The sequence below is a fragment of the Nannobrachium achirus genome (assembly GCF_963921795.1).
Source record: "Nannobrachium achirus genome assembly, chromosome: 4".
Taxonomy (NCBI): Eukaryota; Metazoa; Chordata; class Actinopteri; order Myctophiformes; family Myctophidae; genus Nannobrachium; species Nannobrachium achirus.
Genome location: NC_137813.1, coordinates 8,193,428 through 8,204,404, shown reverse-complemented (window position 1 = coordinate 8,204,404; position 10,977 = coordinate 8,193,428). Strand labels below are relative to the sequence as shown.

The 10,977-nt window shown below is 41.2% G+C and overlaps 1 protein-coding gene across 1 annotated transcript; it reads right to left on the bottom strand.

The window, feature by feature from the left end:
- Positions 1–3,820: 3,820 nt before the first annotated feature.
- On the bottom strand, positions 3,821–6,645 carry LOC308282617 (microfibril-associated glycoprotein 4-like; the record flags this gene model as incomplete). The annotated part of the gene is made up of 2 exons (XM_080723002.1): positions 3,821–4,096; positions 6,241–6,645. The coding sequence occupies 2 exons, from the start codon at positions 6,643–6,645 to the stop codon at positions 3,821–3,823; spliced, it is 681 nt and encodes a 226-aa protein (XP_080579128.1).
- Between the last annotated feature and the right edge of the window lie 4,332 nt (positions 6,646–10,977).

Here is a 10,977-nt window from a genome sequence, read left to right as displayed (position 1 = left end):
AATATGTTATAGGCGAAAGTGCTGGTGACCGATGACAGTCAGTGCTGTCAAGTCTATGACTATGAATCTAATCTATGAAAATCTTCAACACAATTTTATACAATAACGTAATGGGGGTCCCTGCTTCATCTCCGTCCCAGATAGGGCCATAGGGGGTCCTTAATTGGCCTGTAAACGGTGAAGACTTTACACACACACACACACACACACACACACACACACACACACACACACACACACACACACACACACACACACACACATTTCAAGCTAATATTAATGTGGGTGCCCATGACATGAAAATATTTGAGAATCACTGTTTTAAATAGGACTAAAAAACAACTAGGCTACCAATAATATTATTTTACGAGCAACTTTACAGAAAAGAAGAAGGCCAAAGTCGCTTTCAATAAGCAGACATGGCAACGCTAAAGCCCGCCCCTTCCACTGGGACGCATGGACTGCAGATCCGGAGGTAAACCGGATACGGAAACGGTCTGGAAGCGTGCATTCATAAGGATGTGGAAATGACATGATACAGTAGGGCGGGTTCTAGACCGAATCTAAGCCCTGAGCAGTTAATAGACCAGACTGTCCAAACTGTTATAGTGTATGCTACACTGTGGAAAGCGATGGGTGGGGTGGTGCGTTCGTTTATTTTGATTAATTCAAGCTGCAGTTCTTTTACAACTTTTTTGGGCATCACAAGTAGTCAGTGGTTCTCAAACAGTAGGCCAGTAACATAGTTCTCAAGCGTTTTTGTGCCATGCATGGACCCCCAAATTGATAGGCCTACATACCCCCATCTGAAAAGGTTTTGTGCCAGGGATTTGTGTTTAAGTTCAAAAAATTAAAAAAGGATTAAACATTTTTCCAACACTTTCAAGATTCCTCAAATAATGTTCAAAATCTATGCACTCGCTTGCAGCTGCTGGTGAGCTTGTAGATCTGCTATTTTTGAATAGCCAACATATAAATGGAGTGTGGTTCAAAAGATTGTTAACTCATTTTATCTGGGCCAGAGTTGGTGAACTGAATAGAGGCTACATTGTTCCAGGAGGTTGAATTGAAAGCAAGGAAGGATAAAAAATGTAGTAAAACTGTATCTGCAATATTTACTTCTGAGATGTAGCCTAGTGAGGAGAAGTATAAACGAAAGTATTGAAATGTGATTTACTAAAGTAAAAAGAAAATACCTCAACATTCATTCATGTTTCTTTAAGTAAAATGACCAACCAATGAAATGGACAATGGAACACAAGGCCTACTTTCTTTGAGCCCTTTTTTTTTTGTGTTCATGAAAGCGCCACAAAGTGGCACTGATGGCCTGTCGTCTTACTCCAGGTAAGCGTTTGTGAGGAGAAGCTACTTACAATGTAATTTACACAATACAGCACCACCCCTACGCAATGTGAAGTGTTGTGAGCTTGCAGATTGACATTTTTTGTAGTACCGTATTTGTAGTACCATAATTTTTCTTTGGCACTTTATGTATATTTTGATGCCAATACTTGTAACAGAGTATTTTTATATTGTGGAATTACTACTAAAAAAGAAAGAACCACCACCACTGTTTCACTTTTATATCGTTTCTTTTGGGTGGAAACCTCTTGTCCAAAACTGTCACTTTTCAATATTCTAATTCAAAACTAGCAGATCTACAAGCTCAAAATGTGTCGCTTCATGTCATGTTAATTGAAACTTGTGGATCTGCTACTTTAGATGCTTACTGTAATGTGACCCTTTAGTGTGATTCAAGAAGGGCTTTACTATACAGAGCACAAAAGACGTTAGACTATGGAGTATTCTGCCTGACAACATGTAATGTCAGTGTCTACCATGACTGTTGAACAAGCACTGGTCCTTGCTGTCCTGATGACACACCATTATTATTCTGTCTATATCACTGTTGTCAGGCAGAAAAGACTTAGCTTCATATTCTATGTTCATGAATTAACTTCCTACTTGATAACTACAGTTGCCACACGAAAGCATCAAATTCACAACAAGCTTGAAATACAACGTAAAGAGACAGGTTTTTCAGCTTGTTGATCTGCTAGGCCTACGTTTGCTACTTTTGAATTTGAATCCTGAAAGTTAACATGCAGTTTTGGACATATGAGGTTTTACACCAGAGACGATAGTAATATTATGACTACTGTGACTAAATACAATACGACACAATATTGTTACTTTAAACTGCCTCATTTGTCCTGGGTTCGATTCCTGCCGGGGGACGCTGTGGGTGATGGGGGCGTGTTTCTCCCTCCGCGTCATCAGCGCCCACACCCTAGGTGGGGTCCGCGATAGGGCCTTTCTGTGTGGAGTTTGCATGTTCTCCCCGTGTCTCCTAGGGTTGATACCCTCACAAAAACATGCAGTAATCCTGGTCTCAATAATGCCTCCCCCTGGCCAGCCGGGGCGCTTGATGGAGGGGAAAGGAACTGGTTGGAATAACGTGTTCCTTCCACGCGCTACGTCCATCCCGGGGAAATCCAAGACTACCTGGCTGCAGACACTAGGGTCCTGTTGATGTCCACGGGAGACAGGAACATCAACAAGTGGCAGGAAGTGACCTCACACCTCTTTCTTGCTCTACCCCATGGAGGTTCTGTTTAGGGTTAGGGGGTAGAGTTGGGTTGTCTAAAAGATAAAAGATAACATGTACACATAGCGACAATGCGGCTCAAAGGGACTGTAGTGCCTTGGACTGCAAGGCAGAGACGTCACGTGACCTCCACAAGCGGCATGAAGTCACTTGACACTGTGAGGTCACTTCCTGCCACTTGTTGATGTTCCTGTCTCCCGTGGACATCAACAGGACCCTAGTGTCTGCAGCCAGGTGCTGCTCGGGAAATCCCCCCTGTCAGGTGAAAAGAAACAACTTGGACTACTCATGCATTGAAGGAAGCATGAGGTCAGTCCGTTGTCTCCCCAGGCGCGGCAGAGGGAGAGCAGAGCCCAGGATTACATAGGCAATTGGCACTGGGTGAAAAATGGGTTGCAAAATCGTGGGATAAAAATGATAAAAAAAAAAAAAAAAAAACTGCCTCATTTAAACCATGCATGTTACAGTAGGCCCATGTACAGTACATTATCTGTCATTACGTGTAATGCCAACCAATGCCACTGCTGCTTTTTAAGCCTGTGATGTGACAGTATTAAGAGTTGAGCTACACATTAGATCACGTACAACTTTCCATTTGAAACTTTTAGCAGTGTAGACATTTTAGTTGGTGTTGCTTTAAACCCCTTCTTTTCTTCATTATGACCATTATTTCCATTTCCTCCCAACACACATTTGTGTCACTGCTTTTGTTTCCGACTCACCGCTAATAATGTGTCGTTCTGCTGAGCTTAATAATTTAGTATGACCAATACTTAAAACTTCATAAACATTGTTATAAGTTGTTAAGCATTATTATAAACATTTAGGCTATAACGAATTTTATGAAGCCTTATCATGCGTTGTAAATGTAATTATAATGCAATATTGACCCAACCTTTAAATAAAGTGTTACCAAATCACTAAATACACATTGTCTCTGTCTTCATCTCTTTAATCGTTTAACAGCTTGGATTATTTATTGATTTAAGAGCCATCGAGGAAAGCAGGTCTTCACTGTAATAATCTGTGATACAATACAGATATCTATCTGCTGTATGAGTTTAGGATTAAACACTGTAATAATATGTGATACAATACAGATATATATATCTGAGTTTAGGATTAAACAGAATCCCAAAAAATTAATATTGCATCATGGCTTTTATACCACGGCTGTGCTTTTCAAATCTATGCATGTGAACCTAAACATGTTTAAGGAACCCTTCTGATCTTCATGGCTATAGCTTTCAGGGAGTAATGACCCTTCCAGGTGTGCCAGTTCACACCTTTATTAGTTATTCCCCGGCTCTGCTGGTAAACACCATTGATGTTAGCTTGATAACAGCCCTTGTACCAAAATGCACCAGAACGTTCTTTTGCACAGTTGCTGCTGCTCAACGTGTCCTGATCTTTGTCAAAGGTTGAGAATTTCATTCCACTGTGATAGGTCAGAGAGTCTCCTGCTCCTCCATTCTTGAAGCCAGCAACCTGCAGCAGTGGTGGAAAAAAAATATTCACATTTGTTACTTAACTAAAAGTACCAATACTGCAATGCAAAAAAATACTCTGTTACAAGTAGATGTCTGGTATTGGGAATTTCCTTGAGTAAAAGTATAGGTATCAAAATGTACTTAAAGTACATGGAAGCAGAAATCTTGGTCACATCCTCTTTTACAGTACACTTTAAGACATAATAAGACATATTAAGACAGAATAAAGCCATAATAAGAAATAATGTGTTGGTAATTAGAGCTAAAATATTTTATTAGACAGAAACAAAGACAGAATAGTAGAAAGAGCGAATACATTCTCTGGCACCGTCACCTGCCGCGGAACTGCAGCGGCAGACACTGCCGCACGACCACTAGTTCGACCAGCAGTCGCACTGCATCGCCGGCGATAGGACCAGCAGTCCCGCCAGTAGGACCGGCGGCCGCTGCACGGACTGGCAGGTCCCGTAACTGCCCGTCCGTGCGGTGGTGGCTGCCGCGGCAGTTACCAGCGATGCCGGTGCCAGATAATGTATTCGCTTTCTGCTATTCTGTCTCGGCCACCACCGCACGGACGGGCAGTTTACCGCTACGGGACCTGCCGGTCCGTGCAGCGGCCGCCGGTCCTACTGGCGGGACTGCTGCTCCTATCGCCGGCGATGCAGTGCGACTGCTGTTCGAACTAGCAGTCGTGCGGCAGTGTCTGCCGCTGCAGTTCCGCGGCAGGTGACGGTGCCAGAGAATGTATTCGCTCTTTCTACTATTCTGTCTTTGTTTCTGTCTAATAAAATATATTAGCTCTAATTACCAACACATTATTTCTTATTATGGCTTTATTCTGTCTTAAAGTGTACTGTAAAAGAGAATGGGACCAAAATCTTCAATTTCATGTTTTCAAAATATATAACACTAGTCCTACCCGTTCAAAGATGTGCTTCAAATTATAACAGAAGAAATGTTAGAGAACCCAGCAAAATGTAACACACACACACACACACACACACACACACACACACACACACACACACACACACACACACACACACACACACACACACACACACACACACACACGTCTTGTAAAACAGTTTTCTGAAAAACACATGCTATATAGCCCATCATTGGTTCCAACTGTCATGTCAAAGACCCCCAAAAAGATATTGTGTTGTTTGGCCACAGACCCCATCTCAATCAGATGTTTTACTTCTGGGGACCCCCGGCCCAGAAGCAAAGATTTTGGTTACAAATGCCTCATGCTAGATGCAGAATAGATATGCCTCATGCTAGATACAGAATAGATAACCATAAAAATGCTAATATACAGCATACGATTTGTGAAAGTGACAAACGGGCTTCACAGTTATGTCAGGTGTGTTCATATGCTAATGGTCATGTGGATTCAGATCAATTGGTCCAGCCACCGTGGAGATACAGTCGGACAGACAGACAGACAGACAGACAGACAGACAGACATTCAGAGAATTATGTGTTTGATGATTTTAAAATAGCAGATCTACAAGCTCACATCACAACACGTTGTGAGCTTGTAGATCGGCTATTTTCAAATAGCTGAAGTCTAGATAGGGCTGAAGTGGTTAATGTGGTAGGCTATGTTTTGTAATAATAATCAATATCCACAAAGTAACTACTAACACAAGTGTTCAAATAATTGTAGTGGAGTAAAACTACAATATTTGTCTATGAGATGTTGTGGAGTAGAAGTAAAAGTAGCTTACATTGGAAATGCATACGTGAGTACAAATACCTCAAAATTGTACAAGGGATATTTCACGTCATGGTCTAATCAAGCTTTTGTGACCACCATGGACAGATTTTAATTTGCTTGGTTCAGTATTTCTATATTTGTTATTCATTAACACACACACACACACACACACACACACACACACACACACACACACACACACACACACACACACACACACACACACACACACACACACACACACACACACACACACACACACACACACACACACACACACACACACACACACACGTCTCTCCAGGGTGGTCATAAAAGTCGATTAGACGATAAAATTACCAAAAAATGTTATGAAAGTGAAATATCCCTTTAAGTACAGTACTTAAGTAAATGTATAGTTACTTCACACCACTGACCTGCAGCCTGTAGCCATCAGCCTCAGAACCCACAGAGAAAGAGGAGTAAGAGGCAGACGCTGTGTTTCCGTTAAAGCCTTCCATGTCCACCCTCAGCTCATACTTTTTGTCCTTGGTGAGGAGATGCATGTTCTCCAGTCCCAGCCAGTACTCGCCTGATGCGTCTCCAAACCCAGCCCTGTACTGAGCCCAGGGTCTGTAGAAGTTCACAGTGCCATTCACTCTTCTCTGGATGACTGTCCACTCCCCTCCATCTGTGTCCATGTCACAGTAGACCATGACAGGTGAAGCAGTGGGGTAGATGGTGTACACACCACTCGGTGTGGAGAATTTGTAGATTTCCTCACAGTCCAGAACCAGGCAACTGTGGACTGTTGCAGCCAGCAACAGAACTGCAACAACCATCTTGAAGTCTTTAAAGTTGCACCTTGTTGTTCAGACCAAAGGTTGAGTGTATGTTCAGCTCCAGTAGAAGGTTCAATGCAGTCTGAGTTTGAGAACCTTCTCTTATAGTGTTTGTTGAAAAGTCTCTGACTTGGCTCCACATCTCTCAGCTGCACTGATTACCACACCTGCTCCCACTCGCACCTCATTACTTGCCAGCTATAGTCATAAATTATAACTACCAGGAGATGTCGCTAATATTCGGACGTTATGTCTCCTGGAGTTATAAGGGAGATACATAGGGGTATCACTGGTTGAGCCCCAACGTCCATACTCGGCTCAAAACATGTACAAATCAATAAGGTGCTCACCGCGTCGTCGAAAGAGCTTTATATCTACCGGCGAGCCCACTCTTTGGCATGTGTTAGTCCATATGTTTCTAATGAATTAATGTTTACTCAAACTTCTCCGAGTCTCATAGACAAGGTCAATTTTCAGAAAATCAGAACCCCGAAGGCATTTTGTGAATATTTATTATATACAACTGTTTTAGGGGTATTAAGGGATGCTGAATCCAAATTTGCTGTATATAATGCTCAAAAAATTTCCTAAATGGCTCAAAATTGGGAAATCCAACATGGCCGCCACTGCAAGGCTGAAACTATTTAAGTGCAAATCTTTTTGACTAAACAAGGTAGAAACTTGAACTAAATGTGTTTTTTCTAGGTTAGCCTAAATAACAGCCTAAATAATAATAAGGATAGAATTTGAAATTCTATCCTAATTTTAGATCAGACGTGAATAATTGGCTTGAAACTCATACATGTATAGCAGAAAAGGTTCGTTATTGATGTATAATTCGTCAAACAGAAACAAAAGCAGGATGAACCATGGTTTTATTCATCAAAACTCTTTTGATTTAGCTTTTTCTATCAACAAGTCATATGCAAATTATATATAGTCCTTAAAGGGATATTCCACTTTCAACAGGGAAACAGGGGAAGGGCTTCTCTGATAGGTATTTTGTTATGGTTCATATCATCTTTTTATCAATACATATTGATGTCATGTACGGTACACGCACAAGGTCTCTGTCTGGTAGAAATCAGACCTTATCAACTGCCTGGAGCCTGTACCTAAACAATGAGAATTGTTTTGGTATTCTAAGGCTCGGCCTGGGACATTTGGTGTCATCCAGACACCAGCAAGGACATCTCCCCCAGGAACCCTGTATATGGACTCTTTGTCTTGTCATTTGTGGACAAGAAACATATCCTATGAACTGTTGAAACGTCATCCATTGACTGATGAAATGACCATACTTATACTCATGTCAAAACATAATTTGTCAGAGAGAGCATGAACCATTGACTATTCTGTTGTACCTTTGTCTTGAATACTCTCTCTCCATAGTAAAACATTCCATTCTCACTCTGATCACTCTCCTGTCTTATTTCTGTGTGATGGATTATTGTATCTCATATGGGAATAAGAAGGTGTTATTGTTTACAAATAATATTTCCATCAAAATGGTCCTACGTCGCCGCATACTAATGTAACGTTGACTGTCCGGGCGAGGAGGCACTTTCTCTCCCCCACGGTGGGTCGGTGTTACAATACGTATCAAAGAACCAGCAGTGAGTTTGGAAGTTTACTGTGTTTTCAGACAAGGTTATTATTTTGACAACAGTACAATTTATATTTAACATTCCCTGCTTGGACATCCGCCACTGGACCGCTGGACATATGGTTTTCTGATTTCATGGTCCGAGGACGGATCTTTATGCACCATCGGTGACCGGAATTATTATTTTAAGATAAGGGTTAGGGTTGTGCCAACATAGGGGAATTACAGTAGGCCTAGAGACACCATTCATTATATAATTATTTTAAATTATAACATTTGTAATTTACTTTTAAAAACCTTTTATTAATCCTTTATATTTACTGTTGACATTATGGGGAATTCTCATTCCCCACCTCACACATCCCACTCAGTGGATTCCAAAAACAGACCCTTGCCACGCACTGGACGACGTCCCCTCAGACAGGGACCTATTAACAGAATTGATAAATCACTTCTTGAAAGTGATGATGATGATGAGGTGTTATTTGACAGAACTAAAATGACCCCTTCTCCACTTTCTCAAGGTGTGGACCCGATTGAACCTGCTGTCGGTGGACCCCCCAGGACTCCTTTCTCCCCACCATGCCACACGTGAGAAACCAAAACACACACTTGATGTTAAGGAAACAACACTACTCGCTCCCATGATAGCCTATCCGACAGGGGATGGAGTTGTGTATAGTTATCGTAAGTGGTATCCAGTTGACATTGATAATACAGCAAAAAACTTACCTGATATCCAGAGTAACCCTGATCAGTGGGAAAAATCAATAGAGGCCGAAATAATAGAACAAAGGCTCAACACCAGGGAAGTCAGAGAATTAATCACAAGGTGTTGTCCCAAAGCTGTGAGTTATCAAATATCCCGAGGTGCTGAATTGACACAGGAAGACGGTCTCCCATACCCGTGTATGGATCTCGTGCCTGCGGATGGTACGAACCCGGCACATGAGGTTAGAAATGATGAACATCAAGCCGCAGTAAAGTTAATGATAAATAACGCTAAAGAGCTCATGAAAGATAAGGTTGATATATCCTTAATCACGAGCCTTAAACATAAGGAAGGCGAAGATGTCTCCGATTTCATACAGCGTTATATACCACCCAATTTGACCGCCATTCTGGCATGACCTGAGGACAAAGCAGCTATGCCAACGTGTTTAATCAATTGTTAGTTGATGTCCTTAGGCCTCATTTGAAACAAGCCATCATTATGCATGATCCGTTGTGGAAAAATAAAACTCCCCAGGACATTACAGATCTGGCCAGATATTATGATGGCATCGTAGCCGAGCCAAAACCCTTGAATAAAATACAGGCTGTATTGACCCCAGACGGTCACGTCACATTACATTCACCACATGATCTGTCACTCAAATGGGGATCCGGGGCAAGCCGACAGCAGAGCCAACCAGGATCATGGAACCTAGGTAATACACCTCACATCCAGAACACCCATATGCCCCCTGCACAGGGCCCACAAGCTCGTAAGCGAGATTACAAGACAATTCAGTGTTTTAGCTGCGGAAAATATGGACACACGAAATCAAGGTGTTACAATCTTAACCCAGAACTCCTGTTTAAACTTGATTAAATCTTAACTTTTGATCATTTCATATACATTTGTCATCATAGATCTGCTATTTTTATGATTTAACCTTGTCCATGAGGCCCCTGTCTTCTAAATATTTTTTACCGGATTTTCCTCTAAATTATTTTTTTATCTGTGCCAGATGGTCATATATCGGTCGTTTAAAGTCTTTGTTTCGTCTTTAACATTTTCAGGGTGATAGCGCGCATCACCCGAATCTATTTCTTTATTCTATTTATCCGCTTTTCTCTCTCCCTATCTCATTGCTTCCGGATGCAGTTTGAGAGGCAGAGACAATTAGTGGTTTTCAGACTTTACTTTTTATCGATACAGTTTTGTGTTTTGTTCGTCAGTGAACATACTTTCTGTAAAACCCAGGCAGATTCTCTGTAGACCCAGTACAGACACAGGCAGATTTCTGCAGACCTAGTACAGTTGGATGTTTTTGTCAGTTGTTGAACATACCTTATGATCAGACAGACTAGCTATCTGCTGATCAGGTGGGTTGTTTATTGTTGTTTATCATTGTTTATGTATTTGGGGTTTTCTCACTCTCACTGCCTTTGCGCCAGGCCGTTTGGAGGATGAGAAACCATATCTTATCTTAGACCGTATTTAGACCATTTCTGGTCTGGTAAAATAATTGCTTTTAACGCCTCTAATAATTCTTTAGGCTTCTAAATGTCTCTGAGAAGTTAAAATTATTTAAATATATAGTTGGTAAATGCCAAATTCTAAGACCAACTCTCTCTCTCCAGATTTACACTTCAAAATGTGTTAAAAACTACTGTAATATAAGTTTACTGCCTGCCATAATGCCCATATGGTGAGTGTGTGAGTGCGTGCACGTATACATGTTGAAGAAATTGCCGCTATAATTATGACTGAAGAATCCATTGTATCGATATTAGTGAACTGCCGCAAGCTTCTGTCCGTATAGCTGTCTGAAAACCACCTGGACCCCTTTTTATTTTATTCTGTATTATATTCTTCTATTTGTTTTGTTACACCTTGTTTTCTTTTGAACAGGTTGCAGGGGAAGACTGATCAACTAATCTTGTGACTTATCAATCTGATTACAAGGGGTTATTTCATTTATGTGTAAACCTGATAACATTTTGTCATTAATGTCATG